This window comes from Corapipo altera, unplaced genomic scaffold, assembly GCF_003945725.1.
Source record: "Corapipo altera isolate COAL_440 unplaced genomic scaffold, ASM394572v1 112, whole genome shotgun sequence".
NCBI lineage: Eukaryota > Metazoa > Chordata > Aves > Passeriformes > Pipridae > Corapipo > Corapipo altera.
In genome coordinates this window covers 4,704,745-4,727,814 of record NW_020884899.1, presented here as the reverse complement: position 1 = coordinate 4,727,814, position 23,070 = coordinate 4,704,745, and the positions used below count along the sequence as shown (strand labels likewise).

At 58.7% G+C, this 23,070-nt stretch overlaps 4 protein-coding genes across 9 annotated transcripts in view; 2 read left to right on the top strand and 2 right to left on the bottom strand.

The window, feature by feature from the left end:
* The window catches only part of TOE1 (target of EGR1, exonuclease), a 4,967-nt gene extending 4,879 nt beyond the window's left edge, over positions 1-88 (bottom strand). The window contains exon 1 of the mRNA XM_027648861.1: positions 4-88. Within this exon, the coding sequence (XP_027504662.1) occupies positions 4-88 (85 nt within the window). The remainder of the gene's footprint in view (positions 1-3) is intronic.
* Positions 89-525: 437 nt separating this feature from the next.
* Positions 526-5,601, top strand: MUTYH (mutY DNA glycosylase). 4 transcript variants are annotated; one of them, XM_027649214.1, is made up of 15 exons: positions 526-537; positions 633-766; positions 1,561-1,600; positions 1,931-2,004; positions 2,140-2,181; positions 2,258-2,329; positions 2,538-2,651; positions 2,927-3,024; positions 3,295-3,439; positions 3,539-3,620; positions 3,684-3,869; positions 4,071-4,216; positions 4,438-4,587; positions 4,729-4,779; positions 5,034-5,601. In XM_027649214.1, exons 4-15 carry the CDS (start codon positions 1,948-1,950, stop codon positions 5,136-5,138), a joined length of 1,248 nt encoding a protein of 415 aa, XP_027505015.1. In that variant the 5' UTR covers positions 526-537; positions 633-766; positions 1,561-1,600; positions 1,931-1,947; the 3' UTR covers positions 5,139-5,601. The 4 variants fall into 4 exon arrangements, with proteins under 4 accessions (XP_027505015.1, XP_027505016.1, XP_027505013.1 ...); XM_027649215.1 differs by having other exon boundaries at positions 1,495-1,600; XM_027649212.1 differs by lacking the exon at positions 526-537 and having other exon boundaries at positions 745-766; positions 1,495-1,600; positions 3,539-3,611.
* Positions 5,602-6,160: 559 nt separating this feature from the next.
* Positions 6,161-9,085, bottom strand: HPDL (4-hydroxyphenylpyruvate dioxygenase like). 2 transcript variants are annotated; one of them, XM_027649216.1, is made up of 2 exons: positions 9,051-9,085; positions 6,161-7,862 (listed from the first exon to the last, which is right to left on the bottom strand). In XM_027649216.1, exon 2 carries the CDS (start codon positions 7,849-7,851, stop codon positions 6,667-6,669), a length of 1,185 nt encoding a protein of 394 aa, XP_027505017.1. In that variant the 5' UTR covers positions 7,852-7,862; positions 9,051-9,085; the 3' UTR covers positions 6,161-6,666. The 2 variants fall into 2 exon arrangements, with proteins under 2 accessions (XP_027505017.1, XP_027505018.1); XM_027649217.1 differs by lacking the exon at positions 9,051-9,085 and adding an exon at positions 8,618-8,658.
* A 1,415-nt stretch (positions 9,086-10,500) lies between these two features.
* LOC113950005 (selenoprotein Pb-like) lies at positions 10,501-13,804 on the top strand. Of its 2 annotated transcripts, none has more exons than XM_027649253.1 (5): positions 10,501-10,608; positions 11,369-11,586; positions 11,687-11,899; positions 12,037-12,172; positions 12,803-13,804. In XM_027649253.1, the coding sequence occupies exons 2-5, from the start codon at positions 11,384-11,386 to the stop codon at positions 13,046-13,048; spliced, it is 798 nt and encodes a 265-aa protein (XP_027505054.1). In that variant the 5' UTR covers positions 10,501-10,608; positions 11,369-11,383; the 3' UTR covers positions 13,049-13,804. The 2 variants fall into 2 exon arrangements, with proteins under 2 accessions (XP_027505054.1, XP_027505053.1); XM_027649252.1 differs by having other exon boundaries at positions 10,507-10,613.
* The last annotated feature ends 9,266 nt before the right edge of the window (positions 13,805-23,070 follow it).

The following is a 23,070-nucleotide window of genomic DNA, read 5'->3' as shown; positions in this document are numbered from 1 at the left end:
TACCGTTCCCAAAATCCGTTTTCAACCGAAATTCTGGGTTAAGTAAACGGGCGTTTAGCACGGACACCTCCCCGGGGTCCTTCCCCATTGAGGCGCTCGGACCGGCGGAAGGAGGGGCGGGCCCCGCCCCGTTTTGCTCCCGGCTCGCTGATTGGCTGCCGCGCGCCGGGAGGCCCCGCCCCGATGCGCGCGCTGAGGGCGGGAGAGCGCGAGCCCCTCCCTGCGCCTCCCTCCGATTGGCTGGAGCGGTCAGGGGGCGGGGCCGCGCGGGGGCGGGAAATGTTTTCCCGGGAAGGTGTCACGTGGCGGCCCCGGCGGGAGCGGCCTCGCCATGACCCGGTCCCGGGCTGGGACAGCGGCGGCGGCGGCGGCCAGGGCGCTCCGACGGAGCGGCGGCAGCGCGGGCCGGGGCAGGAAGCGCACGTCACCCCGAGGAGGTGCCCGGCAGCGGGAGGGTTGGGGGGAGCGTGGGGTGTCCTCTGCTGCCCCCCGGGCAGCCACTGGTGCCTCCTGGGTCCTCGTAAGGTCCCGCACTCGGTGCGCGTCCACCCGGCAGCGGCCCTGCCGAGCTCCCGCCTGTGCTGCGGTCGAGCCCCGCAGCCCTTCGTGCCCTGATCTCGCTCTCCCGGCAGGGGCCCCGGCTCCAGCGCCCACCCCGCCACCCGCCCGGCATCACTTCAGCGACCCGGCGGAGGTCGAGTCCCTGCGCAAGAACCTGCTAGCTTGGTACGACAGATGCAAGCGGGACCTTCCTTGGAGGGCGCTGGTAAGGGGAGACATCGGGAAGCACTCTGCCTTAAGGGAGCTTTGGTGAAGTGACCATGGTGTCTTTCCCTTTGTGGCGCATCCCTGCCTTCATGGAAGCACTCCCAGCTAGTCGTGGCAGTTCCTTGGGGGGGCTGTCTGTAGCCAGTCCCTAGGTAGGAAAAGTAAAGCAGGGTACACTTCTCGAACACAGCCTCCAACCAGGAGTTCTTTTCTCTGGCATGATTACTTGTTTTTTAATCCTGTTTTGTTCCTGCCTCTGTGATACCCTGCAGCAGTGAGCGCTGCATGGAAAAGGTTTTCCATGCATTTGCTTTGTATTTGCTTTAAGCCCTCGGGGTGTTTTTGTTAGAGCTCCTGCCTGCTCTGTGCTCAGCCTGGCAACCAGTGGCTCAGGGGTGACGGGGTGCTGAGGATGCAGCCTCCTTTACAGCAGCATCTGCCTGAATGGTGCTGGGAACTGCTTGGCCCCTCTGTGGGATTTACATCTGCCTGCAATCACTTCCTGTGTGGAAGGGCTCAGGTCTGGGACAGCTCCTCTCGTGGAATTTTGGATGTCGAAGGTGACTCTGGGATATTTCACCAGGAAGAAGCTGCTTTGGCTGTCACTTGGTTAACTTGAACTCAGAACTTGTGAGCGCTTGGGGGAAGTATTTTTTTTTTTTTTTTTTTTTCAAATCCCACTGTGGCATTCAAAACACACCACAAGTAGTTTTATTTTACATGCAGGTTCCCTTTGTGTCACACAAGGTCCTGTATCACCTCGTTTCTCACACCATGATCCTCCCCTTTCAGGCAGCGACAGAGCCGGATGCCGACAGACGGGGGTATGCAGGTGAGGAACGGGGACTGTGCCCCAGCATGTGTGGGGTGCCCCTCTGTGTGTGGCATTGTGAGGGGTGGCTTCAGTTGCCATCCTTGGAACAAGCTGCATGGAGCAGCCATGAGAGCCACTGATTCACCCTGCAAGGCACTGCAGGGTTGGAGAGCCCACTTTGGGCCTGGGGGAGCTCGTGTGGGGTAGCGTGTGGGGAAGGTGAGGGGTGGGAAGGGATCCCGTGAGCTGGATGCTCTGCAGGGCTTGTAGCCAGTGCTCACGTGGCCACGGCACGAGGTGTGGGTGGTGCTGGGGCCTCTGCTCTGATGTCTGCCCTGCTCCCTGCAGTGTGGGTGTCCGAGATCATGCTCCAGCAGACACAGGTGGCTACAGTGATCGACTACTACAACCGCTGGATGCAGGTGACTGTTCCTCACAGAGTCCTGTGCCCACAGGCTGCCCCTTTTGGAGAACATGTCCACTGCCTGTGGCAGATCCCCAGCTGCAGAGCACAGCTCTGCTTGTCCCTGACTTGTCCCCTTTCCTCTGTACCACAGAAATGGCCAACACTGCAGGCTCTGGCACAGGCATCCCTGGAGGTGAGTGCCACTGGGATCGGGTGCTCTCCCTGCCCTGTGGCTCTCCATTAACACTGTGTTGTGTCTCTTGGAGCAGGAGGTGAACGAGTTGTGGGCTGGGCTTGGCTACTACTCGAGAGGGAAGCGTCTGCAGGAGGCAGCAAGGAAGGTGCTCTGGAGCTGGGGCGGGAGGGCATTTCCAAACCCCTCTGTGGATGGTGGGTTGGTGCTGGCTCACACCTGCCCTGCCTTGCTGGGGCTGTGAGCTGCTGGCATGAGGCTGCAGAGGGTGGGATCCCATCTTCCTGTGGGCAAAACGAGTTGCCTGCATGCACCCACCCCAGCTGCTTCCTGGACTTCAGCTCCCTCTCTGCCAGGTGGTGTCTGAGCTGGGTGGCCACATGCCCAGGACGGCTGAGGCCCTGCAGAAGCTGCTGCCGGGAGTGGGCCGATACACGGCGGGAGCCATCGCATCCATCTCGTATGGCCAGGTGAGAACTGGGCATCACTGGACATGTCTTCCCTCTCTGCCACCCAGCCTCACTCCTGGCAGGGTCCTGCTGCTGGGGTCTCACAAACCAGGGGCTCCTCCTCAGGGCTGTGCTTGGCTCTTGCTCTTCCCTCACTTTGGGGTGCATCTCACCCGCTGCCCAAGCTTGGCCTATGGGTTGGCCTCTTGTGTGTCCCTTTCCATCCTGGGAGCAACCCAGCTCCCTGCCTTGCCTGGAGCACATCCCAGCATGGTAACCCCAGTTCCTGGTCCCAGGCTACTGGTGTTGTGGATGGGAATGTGATCCGTGTGCTGTGCCGCCTGCGATGCATCGGTGCCGACTCCAGCAGCCCGGCCGTCCTCGACCAGCTCTGGTAAGGGGAATGCTCTGTCTCTGTTTGGAGCTGTGGTGATCATGGCCAAGCACAGGACTACTCAGGAGCCATGGGGAGCTGAGCCTGTGTAGGGAGAGAGGCGTGGGGTACAGGAGCTGTTGGGAAGGTGGTGCTGCTGGGAGTAGTGGAGAAAGGAGCTGTGTTACCTGTGCCTACATAGGAGCATTGTCTGTGGCAGGCAGGAGGCAGGCAAAGGTCCTGGGATGCTCTCCTTGCAGAGCCCTGTGCTTCTCACTACCATTTGTCCAGGGACATGGCCAATGCCCTGGTGGACAGGAGCCGCCCCGGGGATTTTAACCAAGCCCTGATGGAGCTGGGGGCGACTGTGTGTGTGCCCAAGGCCCCGCTGTGCGGGGAGTGCCCGGTGAAGCAGCACTGCCGAGCACGGTGCAGGGTAAGTATGCCCCCAAAATGTGGCCCTGAGGGGTTGCCATGTGTGGGGACAGGGTGGGCTGGTGGATGAGCCTGTCCCCACTCCTGTCCCTCCTTGTAGGTGGAGAAGGAGCTGGCCTTTGCCTCGCAGAAGCTGTTTGGAAAACCCGCCCCAGTGCCCGATGTTGAGGACTGTGGTGAGCGCAGGGTTGACCTGTTGTAGCTTCAGGTCTTGGACCTGCAGCAACTGTTACCTGTGTTTGCAGGTGTTGGGGACTGTCCCCTGTGCCCCCCAGCCACGGAGCCGTGGGACAGCAGCCTGGGGGTGACCAACTTTCCTCGGAAAGCAGCAAAGAAGCAGCCGCGGGCGATGCGAACGGCCACGTGTGTGTTGGAGCGGAGGGGCTGCCGTGAGGGCCCCAAGTACCTCATCGTGCAGAGACCCAGCTCAGGTGATGGGGCTGGGCAGGAGGGGGATGGAGGCACCACGCAGCCCCTTCCCACTTGTGTGAGGGACAGAGCAGCCTGGGAGAGGCACTGGAGATGCAGTTCCTGCTGGGGTGGGGAAAGGAGGCCCTTGGGGCTATGAGGAGGCTCCGTGTCTCCAGATGTGCCCCTTGCTGTCTCACATTTCTGTCATGCCTCTTCCCCAGGTCTCCTGGCTGGACTCTGGGAGTTCCCAAGTCTCCCACTGGCTCAAGATCTGCAGGAGGAGAAGGAGAGGGAGGTGCTGGCTGATCACCTCCAGGCCTGGATGGGGCAGCCCGTGGCAGCCAAAGGCCTGCAGTTCATTGGAGAGGTGAGCCTGGAGCCAGAGGGATACAGTGTGAGCCCCCTGTGCTCAGCCACAGGGATGCAGCACAGGGGAAAAGGGTCCCCCTTCCCCACTGTCACCCTTCCCAAGCTCTGCCCCACTCCTCAGAGCCCTGGCAGACTCGGTGCACTTGTGGGGCAGCTGAGCTGTGCACCCCTCACTGCAGGCCAGCTGCCTGTTTCATGTGTCTTCCCGTCCCCTCATAGGTCATCCACATCTTCTCCCACATCCACCAGACGTATGTGGTCTATTCCCTGCCCCTGGATGGGGATGTGACCCTGGACCCTGCCTCCCCATCCCGCTGGGTGACACAGGAGGAGTTCCATGCCTCGGCTGTGTCCACGGCCATGAAGAAGGTACTGGGGGGCACCTGGGCCTCTCCTCCCTTCCCTCAGTCTTTCTGGGAGAGCCTCTGCCATCCCCTCAGCCTCTGCAGGCTGTCTCAGCTCCAAGACCCAGCTGCTGTTCAGCTCTGGGCTCTCTTGTGCTCCCTTCAGGTGCTGAAAGCGCATGAGAAGCAGCACAGGAAGGAGACCAGCCCTGGCAAGGTGAGCAGCGCTCCAGGGTGCCTGGAGCCCCAGGAACTGCTCCCTGTTGCTGTGGGACAGCCTCTGGTGTGCCATGCCGAAGCCCCCATGGGGTTTGGGATCAGTCCAAGGAGCATCCTGTGGCAGGGGGACTTGCCCAGCTGGCACTGCCCCAGGATATCCCCAGTACCAGGGGCCCCTTTCTCCAGAGGGGATCCCTGGAGGCTGTGGGGGCCCTTGGGGTTTGATTTAGTTCTACTGCTTGTCTCCTGTAGGGCTCCAAGCGGAAGCGAGGGGCAAAATCACAGGGAGCAGGCAGCACCTGCCCTAGGACACAGCTCTCCCTCCACGCCTTCCTCCGGGCACCGACTGCCCCGTGACAGCACCTTCCACGTGTGAGACCCCCAGAGACCCACCCTGTGGGGAGTCCTGCCCGTGGCAGGGGACGGTGTGTCCCTGTGCTGCTGCAAGCCCAGTACATGGCACTGTACCGATCTCCCACTCATCCTTTCCACTGGCTCCCCTGTGGGAATTGTGCCTGGATGTGGCCACTGCGGTCCTGGATGTGTCCTGGGGCCAGGCCTGCCCTCCCCCCTTGGGTGGAGCCCTCCTGGGGTTATTCAGCCCCTGGCACCATGGACTCACAGCAGCAGGGGTTCCTCTTTGGCAGCGGGAAGGCTGTGGCCACACTGCTCCCACAGCCCTGTCCCCTGCCTGCACCTCACCCACCAGCCAGTGACTGGGGATGCTGCCATACCCTTCCCCGCCTCCAACAGTCCTTTTTATACACTTGTTTTTACTGAACCTGAACCACAGGCTTTCTAATAATAAATCCTAAGTGTGTGGGGTTTTCTACGTGACTTTCTGTTTCTGTTGCACTGTGCTGAGCTGGGGGTGTTGGGCAGCCTGTGGTGGAATGTGAAGACAGCCAGCAGGATCCCTACATTTGGGTTGGAGACAGCAGGGATTTCTTTGTTAAAGAACCCCTTGGCTGAGCATTAACTGCTGGTGACTCAAACAGGGCACCCAGAGCATTCCTCCTGTGAGGGCAGGCATCAGTCTGAGGGCTGTGCTGCTCCTACCCATAAGCTGTTCCTACATAGGCCAAACAACTGTCCCCAGGGCTTTTTGTAGGGTTTTATCCTTTTTTTTTTTCTGGCTGTTCCTCACTGTTCCTGCTGAGGTTTTCCCTGACTGTGATGCACCCTTGCAAAGGCACACACCTGGGGGCTGGCAGGGACTGGGGACAGTCCTGCTGGGGTGCAAGGGGCAATGACCTCAATTTAGGGACTGCAGGGGTGGGGACAGCCTGCCTTGAGGGACAGAAATGGCCCTCTCATCCTCGCCTGGCACTCAGCACATTGTAAATGGGAGGATTAAGAACTCAAAGCAGTACTTGCAAGTTAATTCTTTAATTGAGAGGAGCAAGAGGCCACCACTCGCCCCACACAGGGGCTGGCCGTGCTCTGGGTGGTAACCATTGGTGACCAGTCTGCCCAAGGCCCCAGGCTTATCCACTCCCCTCTGGCAGCCCTTCATTCCTCTACAGCTGGGGGTGGTTGCTGTGCCAGCACTGCTCTCTTGGCCCTGCTGCAGGCTCAAGTCTCAATAAATTAAGATGAACTGAGGCAGAAAGTTCTTTGTGTGAGATTGATAAATCACTGGGAACCCAGGGAGGGAGAAAAATCACCCTCCATCCTGGGGGATGCTCAGACCCCTGCTGGACTTGGCCCTGAGGGTCTTGCTCCCACGCTGACTTGGCTCTGGGTTGACCTGGAGTGCTCCCTTGGTCCCTGCCCACCTGGGCCATGCCACCAGCACCCACTGGGATCTCTACAGAGGTGCAGTGCCCCCAGGGTTGGAGTGGAGAGGATGGGGAGCTGAGGGTGGAGGACTGCAGTGTTGCCACTACTGCTGCTGGTCCATATAGACCTGCACAGCTTTCCACAGTGCCCGTATATTGCCTTCCCCAAAGCCCGGTGCTCCCCGACGGTCAATGAGCTCCAGGAAGAAGGTCTCCTCGGAGAAGATGGGGTGGGTGAAGATCTGCATCAAATACTCCTGAGAAGGGCTCTCTGTGGCATCAGTGCCCAGCCGGCCCTTGTCCCCAGGCACTGTGGTGTCCAGGAGGATGCCAAGCTCTGCCAGCATGTGGGGGTCCTGCCCGGCCCCCCGGATCTCCTCCGCTTTGCCCCCCTGGCTGTAATATGTGGCGGGGGGTGTGAAGAACCGCACACCCTGCTGCTGCAACGCCCTGGTCGTGGTGATGATGTCGGTGGTGCAGAGGCCGACGTGCTGGATCCCGGCCCCGCCGTGCTGCTCCAGGAATGTGTCGACTTGGTTGGTGCCATTCTGTGAGAGGGACTCGGCGAAGACCAGCTTGCAGCCGTGTGCTCGGGTGCCCTGGGCACTCTGCAGCGCGAGGAGCAGCATGCCCACCCCCTGCCCCCCCAGCACGTATCCCTCGGCCGGGCTCTCCTGCGGGTTCAGCAGGAAGCGGTGGAAGCCAAAGCAGCGCTGGTACCAGTCCAGAGCTGCCCGGGCGCCGCCCCGGGGGCAGACATATGTGATGTGGTCAAAGTGGGTGATCTCAATCCCGTCCCCTGTGGCTGAGGGGGCTCCTTGGATGGGCTGGAAGCCAGGCAGGAAGAGTCCCCGGTAGCGAGATCGGTCCAAAAGGGTATGGCTGATGTTGCCCACAACGGAGCTCACCACCCCGTAGGTGACAGAACCGCCGTCATCCCTCAGCTCAGTGGGGGGCACCAGCAAGGAGCATCCCTGGCTCTGCAGCCGCTTGCAGAGCCCCAGCACGTCGTCCACCTCAAAGCAGACATTGGAGGCTGTGCCCAAGGCGGGCCGTGGGTCTGTGTCGTAGAGGAACTCCCGGGAGGAGGTGCTGGCAGGCCCTGGTGCCAGGCGCTCGTTGACGAGGAAGACGGCGGATCCCCGTCGCAGGGCCAGCTGCCGGACCCGCGGCGTCTCCCGCACGGCCACGGGCTGGAAGCGAAAGGTGTTGGCCAGGTGCTGGGCCCAGCCCTGCCTGTAGGGCAGGTGGAGGGAGATGAAGCAGGGGCGGCTCAGCGAGGCTGCCATGGCTGGGCAGGCTGCGGGGAGGATGCAGGGGGTCAGGGGGGGCTTGCTGGCCATGGGAAGAAGCCGTTCCCCCACCTTGCACAGAGCCCACGTGCATCTGCGTGCACAGATGCACACGTGTGTAAACTTGCACCCTTTAAATGTGTGTATTTAAATAAGTGGTCTCACAAGCCAATTTGCACTGTGCGAGGGCACCCACCTTCTGCAGCAGCTGCAAAGATCTGCCCAAGGATGCTGAGACATCCCACCCCTTCACTCTGCTGCCCTGCCCTGTGCCTGAGGTGCCTGAGGAGAAAACCCCTGAGCCCTGGCTGCAGCCCAGTGGGCCCCCTCTGGAACCACGTGTCCCTTGGGAGTGCCACAGGGAGGTCAGCAGGGAATCCCAGTGTGGGAGGCGTGCTGTATGTGTAAGCAAGATTATGGGGACAAGGGTTGTGGGGGAGAATGTCCTGTACCAGGAACATGGAGGTTGGACTGGTAAACATGGAGCAACACACTAGTTACAGCTAAAAGGCTTCCGTGCTGCCCCAGTGCTTGCCAAAGTTGTCCCACGAATGTGGGGGTTACAGGCTGATGTGCCCTTTGTCTCCCCAACAAGGACAGTGTGGAGCTACCATGCTTCCTGCAGCAGGCTGGGGACAATGACCTTGCCCTATTGAGGCAGAGGAGGGACACTTCAGGAGAAGTGGCCTCCCTCCCCACCCAGCCACATGCCTGCGACGCTGAAGGAGGCAAAAAGATCCGTCCAAAAAATCAATCGGCATACCCTCTCCAGAGCATCCCACTGACGCTCCCTGACCCCATGGCACGCACCAGTCACCCCGGCCAGAACGCACAGGAGTGCAGGGGGCTGGGAGGCCACACACACACCTGATGAAATATTCCCTCCCACCCGCCTCTGGAAGGGGCTGTGCACACCGAGCTCCCCCTGCTCCAAGCGCACAGGGCTGAGCAGGGGCCCCGCAGTGCCCCCGAGACCCGCCGGGCTCCCCGTCCGCGCAGGGAGGCGGGACCGTGCCGGGGCCCCGCCGAGCACATGGGCAGGGGACGGCGCTCCTTCCGTCCAGCCCTCCTTCCCGCTGCGCCCTGCGGGATCAGCACCATTCCCGCTCCGCTCCCGCCGCCCCCGCTCCCGGCCGCCCGGGCCGTCCCTCCCCCGTGCCCGCGGAGGCCCCACTCGCCCCCGGTCCGCGGCTCACCGGGGTCAAGGCTGCGGGCGAAGGGGATGCCGGGCAGGGCCGGCCCCGGGGGCGGTTCGATCGCTCCTCCCCGGCATGCCCCGGGCACGGCGGGACGGGCACAGCCGCGGGGGTGGCGGTGCCACTGCGGGAGCTCTGGGGGGTTGTCCCGGCGGGGGGAATCGGCGGCTCCCGTCCTGGGCAGGGAACCCCTGGCCACGGTGAACGCCGCAGGCTGCGGGTGCCGCAGCTCCTATCGACCCGTGCGGGGCGGGCGGTGCTTCTAGGGCGAAAAGATGCCCAGTTTTACGAGCGCGGGCACCGCGGCTCGGGGTGAGCCAAGGGAGGAGGGAACCGGCTGCCAAGTGGTGCTTGGGGGTCCCTGGGATACAGCTCGTGTCTGTGTTGGGTCATTCCGTGCCAGCCCGAATCCAACCCGAATACGTACTGCCCCAGTGCTGGGCGCTTCACGGTGACCGGGATGCCCAGTGGGGCTTAGGGAAGCAGCAGGTAGGTGGGTGGGGGTCAGAGCTCTGCAGAAGGCCCGGAGTCAGGCATGAGATGGGGCTGCTCCAGGCTGACCCCACGCAGCTCCGCCTACTCCCCGATCCTAACCCATGGCTCCATGACCTTGCAGACACCCCTGAGCCCCTCCACCCCCCTAGCAGAGATCTTCTCTCTCCCTGCTACTCGTGGCTGTTTTCAAACGAATCCCCACTCTTTATGTGTCTGGGATCATGTTCTGCCCCCACTCTGACTGTGGCTGCTGCCCTTCCCTGCCTTATCATGTTTTTGTACAGAGCCCAGGTACAATAAACTGCTCAAATATTTGCAGAGATGTCCGTGTGCTGCCAGAGTGGTGAGCTCCTCTTGTTTGGTTGGGGGGTGGAATCCAGTGTTGCTGTGATTTCCCAAGGGAGCACCGGCTCCTCACACGACCACAGCCCCACTGGTGTGGGGCCGGACAGGAGGCATGGGATCGGACACCGGGGAATGGCTGTGGGGCCACACAACAGAACAGCACGGCCTTCAGGGTGACACTGTGCAGAGCAGGGAGCTGCAGCACCCCGGGGTGTGAGGCCCATCTCTTTGGCTGCAGGGTGGCAGAGGCAGGGTGGCAGGGTGGCTCCCCTCGGACCTTGTGCACGGATGGTACTGTTCGATGTTACCCCACAGTCCTGCAGCCCTTTGGTGCAAGCAGTGCCCTTGGCAGTGCCCCTGGCCCTCCTGTGCCTATGGGGTGATTTCGAGTGGCTGTGCCTGTGTTTTCCCTTCAGCACTGCCTGTCACACTCTGTGCCAGCCCGGCACCAGGCACCGCTTTGCCCCAGCGTGGCACGGGCTGGGCTGTGGCAGCAGGACCCCGAAGCCACATGGCACCGAAGGGGACAGTGCCTGCCTTGTTGCCATCCCCTCGAGGCAGGCGGTGGTGGCCAGGGAGCAGTCCCTGTTCCAGCCAGGCTCTTCTCCTCCCTCCTGGGCGGGGAGAGTGGACAGGAGATAAAAGGGAGACCAAGGCCAGCTGGAAGTTGCTGAAAGCTGCTGGGACTGGAAGTGAGGGAGGACGGCGGCGAGGAGAAGTGCGGTATTGAGGACTCGTTCTCGCGGGGGAGAGGGCTGGGGATTGGGAGCACATCCATCCTGACCAGACCCTGCAGCCATCTGCTCCTTCCCCAGATCATCCCCCCCCAGTCCTATATCCTTCCCCTGCCCATTAAACCTGCTGGATGCTGGAGGGACGGGGCATATCTTGGGGTGGAAATGGTTAGGGGGCTGTGAGAGGAAGGGAATTCAGGCAGATATTCAGAGGCAAGGGCTTTAAAGGCTCTGTGTACCCCCAAAATGCTTCATGGGGCATAAAGGATTCTCAAGGTGACCTGAAGGTGAAACCATTCCTGTCCCAGTGACTCCTCACTGGTAGCCGAGATGATGAGGGCTGCATCCCTGCTCCCCTCTGGGACAAAGACAGACCTCTGTCTGGGGTTGGGTTTGTTTTATGGTATTAGGGAGGTGGACAAGGCCCATGGGAGGAGCAGCATCTTCATCTCCTATTGTGTGGAGGGGTGTCTCACTGCTGGGGAGAACAGGGTGCTGTGGCAGTGGGTGCCCACAAAAGACGCAGCAAAGCTGCTGGGCTGGTTGGGAGCTGGACACCCCAATCCCCCACTTCATCTCCCTCTCCTTCCCCCCCCGAGCAGGGTTTCTTGGCTCCCAGTGCTGTGCTGGGAGCAGTCCAACACTGCCCACCAGTCCTTGTCTGCCCAGGGAGGTGGTGCAGGGCGGTAGTTTGGGGTTGCAGTGGATCTGGGAGGAGAATAATACCCCGTGTCCTCCTGCCAGGGCCCAGGGTTTGGGATGGGGCTGCTGGTGCTGGCCCTGGCCACCTGGCTGGGGCTGGCCTCAGCCTCTGAGGAGGTGGCCAACAGCAGCCGGATCTGCCAGGAGGCACCGGCATGGAGCATCAATGGCTCGAGCCCCATGGAGGGGGCGGCAGGACAGGTGACCGTGGTGGCTTTGCTGAAGGCCAGCTGACACTTCTGCCTGAGGCAGGCCCAGAGGTGAGCCCTGCTCCCCCACCCCAAACCAAGCTCCACCATCTCGGGGGGGTCTCAGCAGCCCCCTGCCCCGGCACCCCTTCCCAGCACCTCCTTCCCACAGCCTCGGGGGCCTGCGGGAGCGGCTGGCCCAGCAGGGCATGGTCGGCATCCGCTACATGATCGTCAACGAGAAGGCGCCGCTGTCCCGCGCCATGTTGGGGGAGCTGCAGCGCCACGCCCCGCCGGGAGTCCCCGTCCTCCAGCCGGAGCCGGAGGACCCCGACGTCTGGCAGGTCCTGGGGGGTGACAAGGACGACTTCCTTGTCTATGACCGGTGAGTGGCCCCTGACTCACCTGAGGCTTTCTTGGGAGTTACAGAGCTCTTGGTGGGCTTCCAAAATCTACCCCCATGGCTGGGCTGGGAGGACCCCAAAACCCCGTCTCGAGCCAGGCCGTGGCTTCTCCTCTCAGGTGCGGACGCCTGGCTTTCCACATCCAGCTGCCCTTCAGCTTCCTCTACTTCCCCTATGTGGAGTCGGCCATCCGCTTCACCCACAGCAAGGACTTCTGCGGCAACTGCTCCCTCTACCCCAACACTACACAGGAGGTAAGAGCAGGGATGCTCACTGGAGCTGGGATTTCTTCTCTCCTCTGGCATTGCACACCACGAGAAACAATGTTATCTCCATGTTGGGGACAGGATCTGGGGTTGGCAGCTGCCCTTGGCAGTGGTTTAGAGGGAAGGTGATGAAAGGTCTGGAATAAGGGCACTTAAATAGGTCAGAGCTTTCAGACTGAGAAAGAATGGACTAAAGGGGTCATAGCCCAGGTCTGGGAAAGCTAACTAGGACTCTTCTCATATAAGAAAGGGGCAGGCAGTGCATGCAGAAGTGGCAAGCTCAGAGCAAAGAAAAGGACACAGCTCTGAGCTCAGCAGGCGATTAGTCACTTCCTAGGAGAAAAATCCATCCAGAAATATTAAATGCAAAGTCCCTTTTCTCTGGACCACTGACAGCTTGAGCCAAGGGATTCAGGTACAGAGGCTTGTGCTCTGTGTGCTCCAGCATCTCCTGTCCTCTCTGTGTCCTGGGCCAGAGAGCCTTTGCTCTGACCCACAGCTTTCTGTATGACACATGCTGCTCTGCCTTCCTCCCAGCTCACAGCCGTGCTCCCAGGCTTTCTGCAGGGCTCTGTGGGCATTTGCATTCCACACCAGTCCTTGTGTTACTTTCCTCAGGCTAACAGTACCACAGAGGTCCCTGCAACCCCGAGCCCACTTCCCGAACACGAAGGGAAGGACTCAGGGACCCCCATCCACCAGCACAAGCCCGTCCATCCTCATCGCCACCATGAGGTCAGCAACGAGAGAGCCACAAACCCAAGTGGGGACCACGAGCCTGCTGCCCATCCTCACCACCACCATGGAGACCATGATCATCTCCATCACCAGGGGAAGAAGCAGAAGGAGGGGAATGAGCACTAAGCCAGGCTGGGCAGCCTTGCAGAACCCGGTAGTGTGCAGAACACCCCAACTCACTTCACAGAGGCATGGAAGGACTTGCTTTGGGCTGCTGGTCACCAGCAGCACTGGTACAACTCCCTCCAGCATCCCTCATGTGGGTCACACTCCCACACTGGGGTAGGGATGGAAATCTCCCTCAGACCCTGCTCAGTGCTGCATTTTCCACCCCAGGGCTCAGTTCTGAGCCTTTCTCTGCTGCTGTCTGCCTTTCCATGCTCAATGAAGCCCGCTGTGCAAACCAGGAGGTCCCTGGTCACTGCTGGCTGACACTGCATGGAGCAGCAGGGCAGGGATGGAGGGGCCAGAGCTGGGATGGAAGCAGCACTGCCAGCACCCTCTGCCCATCCCAACACTTCTGGGGCACCCCTGGGTGTCCTGGCCAGGGAGCGAGGGGAGGGACAGCGTGTGCCCTGCAGGACATGGTCCCAGGGGTGCACGAGAAGTGGTGGGATGTCGCAGCTCCCCGTGGTCCAAACCCCGTGCCCCCATAGCTGTCACATCCTGGGGACCCCTCAGACCGTGCACACGGGTATGTGCAGTGGTGGTGGGTGGCCGCAAGATGGTGGCCTTGTCCCCTCTTGGAGACCCAGGGGCTGTATGGAAGGGCCCACAGCCCTGGGAGGATGAGGTGAGGATCCTGGGGTCTCTCCTGGGGGGAAGCGAGGTGGGAGGGTGATGTGGATACCCAAAGTACAAATAAAACCTCTGTGAAGTGACCACTGTTCAGTCTGGCCTCTGGTGGGCCCAGGGAGGGTGGGGGTCTTGCTCAGTGCTGGTCTGTGCTCTGGGCACAGGGAGGGACACAGGGCTGAATGGAGACCCCGTGATGCAGCAGCCAGTGGTGATTTACATCCCCTGGGCAGGGGTTGATTGGAGGTAAAGGGGTTGAAGACCGAAGAGACTCCACCTCTTCAAACCTTCTGGTTTCCTCCTACCAGGATGGGAGCGCAGGGCATTAGTGCTGTGCTGCCAGGAGGACGTTTGGCTTGGCACCTCCATCTCTGCCTTGTAGGTGTGGTGTTGGGGTGCCTGCCCCAAGCTGCTGTTTGTTCCCACATGCAGTCCAAAGTCATCGTGGGCATCTTGTCCCCAGTGCCCAGACTGGTCCCCACTGTGAGCACACCGTGGGGCTCCCCAGCCCTCAGGAAGTTGGGTGCTGTGTCCCTGACAGGCAGTCACACCTGCCTGCACCGTGGGCCACCCCCAGGCCTGGATCTGCCCTTTACTCCAGCTCCATCCATCATCCCACACAGCCCTACTCAACACCTTCCCTGAGCTGCCCACCTCCTTTCCAGGCCCCACAGCCTGAGTGGGGAGCAAAGAGATGTTTTTCTCCTGAGCATTATGAGGTGCCATGTGTGGTGTGTGTCCTACTACTGATGCTCTGAGCTGGATTTCTGCACCCCTCCAACCTGCCTCTGGAGGAGAATGCTCTGCCCAGTGACTGGGACAAGAACCAGGGTGAAGAGAAGCTGTTCTTCATGGGGATGAGGCCAATGAGAACAGAAGGGTCTTTCTCATCAGCCTGGGGGAGCCACCCAAGCTCTCCCATGGACTACTGACTGAGACTCTGCTCTCCCTCCTCCATCTCTCCTCCCCCTTCCTCCTCTACCTGCTTCCAGTAGCCTGCAAGGGCACCTCTGTCTGCTGCTCCTGCCATCAATATTGAGGTTATCTTTTTCTTCTGGCAGCTGCTGTAATTGAAACAAAGCAGGCCGGGCCTCACGGGCTCCGCTCCTCTCGCTCATTTTGCCGGTGCTGCTGAGACAACTAATTCATCTTATCAATGCGTGGTTGGCCTCTTTTCCACCAGATCCAGGCAGAGCCCTCTCCCCACCAAGGCTGGTAGGATTAGGCTGTGTCCCTGTGGTGTGCTGCTGGATGCTGCGCTGTCCAGCCTCTGGTCCTTGCTTTGCCTCAGCTGGGTGCTGGCCACCAGCAGGAGATGCCAGAGAAGCCAGTCAGGGGGAAGAGGTGCAGACTGGCAGGATGCTGATGGCTTTATCTCTTTCTTTTGCCTTCTGATGTTTCATCAGCACTTCACCTGTGTTAAATTCCCCATCCTTTCCTTGCTTGGCTCCTAAAGGTGTCCCTGGCAAAGAGGTGAAGGGTGATGAGTGGGGCATACAAGGATTTGCATTCCCTTGCTGAGGGATCCCATCTGGTGCTGGGTGTGTAGTCCAGTGCAACTGCTACCATTTGGTTACTTCCCAGCAGGCGAATTTCCAGCCCTGAAGGCCTGGCTTGGCATTTTGCTTTGGGTAGAGAAATTGAGGTATGGAAAAGAGCTGTGACACTGTTTGGGTGAAGTCCTGCATGACTGTTTAATGGCAAGGGTTTAGGGTGAAGATGATGCTACTCCATATAGTATTGTCCAAAGGCCTGAAGGGTTTGGGCTTACTTGGGACCCCTGTGACATTACTCACCCCTGAAAGACGCCAGAGACCTGGAGCTCTGCAAATTCTGTGTCAGTGTCTGCAGTCCTGCAATGTTGTGGGAGAGCTTTGATCCTGGTGGGGTGGAGGAGAGGTGTTTTGGGGGAGGTAACAGGCTCTCTACATCACCAGTGTCTTGGAGAGTGATGGTATTAGCAGTCATAGAGCCCCAAGGAATCCTCACCTTTCAGGGGCGCTGCCTCAGCTGGGGGGGGTCCAGGGCCAGAAACTAGGGCTGACTTCAGGTCGTGGTGCTGCTTGGCACCCTGGTGTCTGTGCCTCTGCCACTACCCTGGAGGAGGGTGCACTGTGGTGCCCTGGTACCTGTGGCTGTGCCACCACTGTGGAGGAGGAGAGATGCCAGTTTCACATCACATGAAGCCTTGGCCCTGTATGCTGCTCCTACTGAGGGCCAGGCAGATCCTCTTGGGAGAGGGGGAACAGCCAGTCCTAATGTCAACAGAGGCCTCTTGTGCAGCGATGCTGTGTCAAGAAGAGGAATGGGTCCCTCCTCCTCCGCCCATTCATCTGGCAGCCGGGGCTGGCATGCTGCCAAGCCAGGCTGCTTTGGAAACATTTCATTGAGGAGGCAGCTGAGCCTAGGAAAACAGAATGAAAATATACAGAGGGATCACTGTTGTTAGGCAAAATAAATGCGGGCGGCTGCATTTCTGTCCCCCAAGTCCAGCCCAGCCGGGCCCCTCTGGCTTCCATGGGGTCGGAGTGACTGCTGCTGCCTGGGGATGGCAGCCACCTATCTCCATTGCGGGTTAGGAGCTGGGGAATGAGGGATGGAGAGATCATTGGTGGCTTTGGCCAACTTGCTGCTGACCCTGGTGAAGAGGCCCAGACTTGGTGTAGCGTTGCCCGAGGAGATGGGACAGAGCAGAGAAACAGCAGCAGAGGTGAACCAGCAGCAGTGACTTTTGTTCCCTGCATGATCTCAGGTGTGGGAGGTTGATGAAGATGGGGCTGCAGAAGTGCATCAGATTTTGGCCTCATTCATTCCCATCTCCCTCTTCGTGGGACCAGGCTGGGCACGAGGCCCCCAGCAAGATAGAGCCCAGTCCCTGGGTTTTCAAAGCCCAGTTGCTTGGCATGCCCCACTGTTTGTCTGCTGGTAGAGAGAGAGCAGGGTCACCCCAAAGGAGTCCCCAGAGACAGAGGTGGACAGACCTCTCTGACTTCTGAGCAAAGCTACATTCAACAGGTTTGCTTCTCCTATTGTTTCCCCTATAACCTCTGTCTTTACTCCAGAGGTCTTTAAGTCCATGGCCATGACCTACAAGAGACCTGTCCCAGCTCTTTCTCTCCATCCTGGTGGGTCCAGAGTGGTTTGGGGGAGGCAGAGGTGGAGCCCCAGCCCCATGGGATACCAAAGCTCTCATTCCTGCATGGTTGCTTTCTGTGCCACCATGGCACAGCTTTTTGTGGCTTCACCACCTCTCTTTGTCCACCTGGCACAGTCTGCTTCTGTTATTTATGATTTAGATCAGGGGGTTGAAAGGAGCCCAGTGTGAGCAGACCAAACCCAACGTACACTCTGGGAGAGACACGTCTCACCAGCACATGTATTTGAGCCCATCTCACCATACATGGATTTGCACCAGACAGCAGGTGCCCAAGGCTGAGACTGGGTTCTGTGCTGGTCCTTGTGTTCACAGGAGCTTTGCTAAAACATGCTCCCCTCTCTTGCCCTCCTGCTGGGGAAGCAGCTAGCAAGATGCTCCTTTTTTGCCGAGGGGAGATTTGCCCTGTCTCTCTCCATCTGCCTCTCCTCCAGACAAGTTGGGTGTGATACTTGGCTCCCAAATCCTGCTGCTGAGAGTAGCCTGGGATGATGGCAGATGCCTTGTGTACCCAGATCCAGTGGCACGGCCACAGACAGGTCTGCCCACTCCAGCTCCATGGAGCCTCTCCTGGCTGGGCCAGCAGTCGTTGCCTAAGTTCCAACACTCCCCTGTTCCACTGTTATTTACCCTCCATCGCTAGGATTTTGTAGCTTCTCCTTGAGTCTGAGTTTGTCCAACTTTCAGCCTTTTCTGTGTTGTTTTTCAGCTCACAGAGTCTGTGTTGTCTTTTCTCCATTACAGATCCTTTTCTTTTTTCCCTGAAAAAAGTGAAGTTGGTTCAGTGTGTTGTTTCCCACCTGTTTCTCCCCTCCTTCCCTAGAATAACATTCTGTGCCCAGAGTTACTTACATTTTAATTACCATTAACAAACTGTGTTAAATGCAGAGGGTAAAAGGCTGGGATGGGTTATCATGTGATCTCTGCCCACAGAGAAGGAGTGGGACCCTGAGTGATGGAGGGCAGAGGAATGAGCTCCAGCCCTGGCTTGATTCTGACCTCCCACCCAGCTGGACTCTGCAACCCACTCACATCTCCAAGGCCAGGGCATACCTGATGCTGAAAGCTGACAGGAGCATTGTTTCCCCCTCACTTTGCCATCTTTTATTCATACTCTTGTAGCCTGCAAAATGATTCCCCGGTTATTTTAGCATCTCTAATTAAGGGGAAGGAACTTCAGTGGCTGAAAGGGGGGGTGATGGGCCAAGAGGGCTCCTTTCTGCTGAGCTCAGCCCCGCGACAGCCAGCCTGGCCGGGATGGACGTCTCTCTCCAGTGCGGGATTGAGTAACTTTCTGGAGCACTCTGTGCTTTTAGACTCTGTGTTGGGGAGGTGACTGTTTCTCCTGGAAGCCGAGGGTCTTCGCCCAGCAGCTCCTCTGTGCTTAATTGCTGGCCTGCACAGTAAATGCGTTTGCTGGAAGGGTGCAGAAATCTCCATGGCAAGGCAGAGGCTCAGCACTTTGCTAATCTTATGGGGGCTGGGGAAGGCAGTCCTGGCAAGCCAGAGATGTAATGTCATGTGTGGGGGAGAGAGGGAACAACAGCTCCTGACAGCCAGAACTCTCTGTCTGGGTACAAGGGGGAGTCTGTGCCTGTCCCATCCTGACACCTGATACCCAAGGACCTCGCTCCATTTTTCTCCCTTCCTCACTCCTGCTCCAGACCATTTTGTTCCTCCTCTGTGTACCCCCACTCCAACCATACAAAGGAGCTTCCCAACCTGCACCCTGCCCCACAGGCCCGGTCCCCACAGCAGGGCTTGCCAGCTCTCCCCTGCTCACACACCCCACCCTCCTTCTGAAATCCTCCTGGACCTCCAGCCCTGCCAGATCCAAACTCCTGGTGTTTGTGGTACATGGCAGGCAGAGACAATGTGACATGGGGTGCCCTGGAGATGCCTTCTCCAGGCATGGTGTTGTGTGTATGCATTCTAGATCCTGGATCAATGATGGCCTGTGGTTTTTCTTGGGTATTCTGTCCCCTTTGGCAGTTAGAGCATCTGAGCATCCCATGCTTTAAACCTACACATCCCTGACCAAATATAGGGACATACAGGCAAGTAGAGCTGTTCCTGTGTCAAAGTGAGGGTGAGAGCAGCCATTCTGCACCTGATCTTGGAATTCAGCCCATGCTTGGAGCGGGGAGATGATTCTTTCCATCCTTGCTTTTCTCTTCTGAGTACACAGACAAATGCAGTCACACCTGAAGGAGGTCTCTGAGCTTGTCAGTTCTGGAAAGTTTCATAAAATAACTGGCTGGCTAGTGAAAAGCTACTTTATTAGAGTCCCTGCTGAAAGAGGAGCACAGCAATAACTCAGCGCTAATGAATCAGTGGAGAATCCACAGGGGATTCAGACAGTTTGATGGCAAAAACTCCAACTCCAGCCTATGCTTCGTTGGAGACCTTACTAGGCACTGGAGAATCTAAAAATAGTGCTCAACTCTATGGGCAACCAAACCAAGGTGTTCCTCCTCTTGCTTGCAAGGCCAAATATTTCACAAAGCAATGCTCTCTGTCTCCTTCTGGACATTGGATCCATGGGGATGCTAACAAATAACTATCCTGGGCAATAGATCCCTCTACTCCTGACTGCATTAAGGCAGGGGAGCTGCAGTTACTCCCCGTGTCCTTTCCCTCCTACCTCTGCTCTGAACAGCACCAGCAATATTGGAAAGGTAGAAACAGTCACACTTCTAATGAGTACCATGGGCTGTATCAGGAAGCTTGGCTGCTGATAAACCCAGCTTTGGCTGCTTTGGAGCAGCCAAGTCACTGTCTGGAGCAGGAGCTTGGTGTCTGCCTGCGTTCTGCTATCCTGCTCCTTTTCCACTGTTAGTTGGCCATAAAGCTTCTGCTGCCCTTGCATATCTTCATCTGTCACCAGAGGACTTCCCTGGTGCTCCCTGGGTCTTGCAAAGCTCTCCTGTCGTCTCTGCAAGGCTCAGCCATTGTCACCCATGTTAGTGAGGGCACAGCATGGACTGTTTGGAGTCAAAGCAGTGTCAAAGAGGCACGAGAGCATCTAAGAGAGGGGAAGATGCCCAGAGAAAGGCAGTCTTTCTGCAGAGGATGGGTTTTGGGCGTGGTGGGGAGAGAGGAGGGCAGCTACATGAAGTGTGGGAACAGCCAAGGAGGTGACACCCCCTTGGGCTGAGATGTGGCACCAGCCATCACTTACCTTGTCTGACACAAGACAAAGCACAGGTGCCAGGAAACCCCAGAGGGCACCTCAGCAGCATCCTTGGCCTCTCTCCTTTCCAGGGCCCTTGAATTCAGTTTCTAGCAAGACAAAAGCAGTTCTCTTGCTCCACAGCACCTTTAACTTAGAGCTGGACTTCTGATTGAGCTGGCACCAAAAGAATTTCCCAGAATATTGCTTTGCATTGCTGCCTAACTGTGGTGCAGAATCCTGGGGGCTCCAGACCCCTTGGTCAGTAAATTTTGTAGTCATGGACTCAAAATAAAATGCTTTCTGAGGCCAGCAGGAAAAATCAGTGATTTGTGAATAATACCAACAGTCAGGCTGGGAGGGCTGGAGTTGGTGGGTCACAGACCCCAACCAAACAGCCTCAAAGCCAGGAGAGGAACCAGGGCTGCTGGTGGTTGAGGCTCAGCAAATGGCTGGGCTCAGGAAGGCGTGCGGTGAATTATTGATGTACCTGGTTCCAGGCTCTGAATGAGCAGCATCAGGGGCTGGGCGGGAGGCTGACATTTTGCGTCCTTCCCCAGGGAGAAGAGGTCTGTCCATGTTCTCTGGGAGGAGGAGAGCTCTCCCCCTTGCGAAATTCAAGGCAGTAATGAAAGGCACAGGGAGAGATGGGGAGGAATGGGGAGTAGCAAATGTTCAGAATGAGGAGGGAGAGGAAAAATAGATTGGTTTGTCTTTGAAATAACATGCTAACCCCCCAGAGACAGGCTGGCCAGCCACTGCACCGACCTTGCTTTGATTTGAGTCTGGATTATATGTTTTATGCAATGAAAAGTCAGCTCATTGGGAATGAATAACATCCCTGCTTGGGCTGAAGTCTAAAATCCTCTTTATTGGCACTGTCTGGGGACGACATAAGTAAGGACACTCAAGGTTGTCACTAGGTGAGCTCTGCAGCGACTGGTGACAGAGGGACCAGACAAGCTGGGGTGCCGTGTCCCAGCTCCCCTGCAGTCTCACCCTCTGCCTGGGCAGACCTGGCAGCTGCGGGGAGACACAGATGCCAGCAGAAACTCTGTGACACCAGAGCCCAGACTGGAAGAGCCTGTGATCCTGCTGGACTGATCTCTGCCACGAAGGTGTGCTCTACCTTGGGCCAGGAGGGTGCTTTGGGATGGCCCTGTGAAGTCCCTCTCTGCAGACAGGGAGGCAGACAAAGCCCTTCTCATCCCCCCAGGTCCTGCCACCAAGACAGTGAGCAGAGGTGATGCGCAAAACGACGTGCTCCTGTCGCAAGTGCTTCCTGTCGCAACAAACTCTTACAGAGAGTGAAATGGCCTTCAGGGTTAAAGAAATGGGGATGTGATTCCTGGAAAAAATATAAACAAATCTCTGTGTTGCTGCTGCCCGAGGCCAGGCCCTGCCACTGTTAGCACTCATTATTTTGAACAAGACCAGCAGCAGCAAGGAACACCTCAGCCTTCAAGGAAAACCTCTTCCTGACCTTCATCGATTAGCATGTGGCTTATTCTCTAAAATGGAGATCTCTCATTGCAGTAGCTCTGCCTGTTCTCACCACCTGCCTGAGACCTGATTCCTTCCCTCCGTGTCCTGCAAAGGAGACCTTGGGCTTGGAGGTATCTTGTGGCATAGCAAAGGCGCATAATTATTTCCTGTTCCCTAATTGCATCGCACTGTTATTCCAGGAAATGTACTCTTGCTCTGTCAGTAAGAATAAATAGGAGATCTCTGCAACAAGGGAGTAACCGGTAATGGTCTAGATGTGACTGAACTGCAGATAGGAAGGAACTGGTCTTGGATTCTCAAAGCACTGAGAATAATAGCAAGAAAACTGAACTCTGAGACCTGTGAGCTCTGCTCTTCCTCAGAGGTTTGTCACTTAACATTAGATAGGACAAAAAACCAGGAATGTGTTTCTGGGGAAAATCCTGGGATGGTGTCGTGCTGGACACAGCAGCAAAGTGACCAGTCCTGGCAGGGTGGAGAGGCCCAGAGAAGTTGACTTTAGTCATGGCAGCCCTCTGGAAGCAGAGGCTGGTGAAGAGTCAGCTCCCTGGGTTTTGAGGTGCCGGCTCAGATAATATGTCCATATATCCACTGAATATATCCATATGTCCCTTTAGTGCAACCCCACCTGAGAACACAGCAGAGCTCCTGGGAGCCAGCACTGCCTGTGTTCTTCATTTACTTCCCCAAAGGCTGCGTGTGCCAGAGGATCCAGTGGTCCCTGTACACGAGAATGCTGCAGTGATGTGTGGGATGAGCATCTTTGCTACAGGGCTTGAAAAGAAAAAGGAAACCCTGATGCCCATTGGAGGACAGGGCACTACTGTTTGCTCTGCCACTCGATGTAAAGCTGTAGGTGATTGACAGGTGAGACTGGGTGTTGATTTATGGGTCAGGCTGGGCGCCGGAACCGGGTACCGCCGGGCTCGCAGCAGGAGCGGCCCCGATCCCACCGACTGCCCCGGGGGAGCGCTGCCACCTCCAGCCCCGCCGAGCCTCTTTGTCGCGCTGACTCAGCGCAAGCTCCCGGCGCTCGGATGGCCCCGACAGCCCCTCACCCTCCAGGGCCCCGGGGGACCCGCACCCGCGGGGGACACGGGGGACACAGCGTCCCTTGTGTGTCCCCCCTCCCGCTTGCGTACACGGCCAGGAGGGCGCCGGGCGGCCCCCGGTCCCCACCCCGTGGAGCCGGGCAGGTGCCGGTGGGAGCGGTGCCTCGACGGGCGGCGGGGGCGGGCAGGGGGCTGCGGAGCGTCCCGCCCCGGCGGGGCCGGCTCCCGGCCGGCGGGACCACCCCCCGGTCCCCGCCCTCTCCTCCTCCTCCTCGGCGTCTCTCCTCCCCTCGCCCGGCTCAGTCGGTCGCAGCCATGGCGGAGGGAGGAGAGGGAGAGGAGCTGCTCCGCCCGCCGCTGCCCGCCGGCGCCCCGGGCCCCAAGCGCTTGTGCTCCCGGGCCTGCCCGGCGGGGGGCACCGGGGCCGTGCACCCCCGTCCCGGGGCGGCGGGGGCCGGCTCGGCGGGGC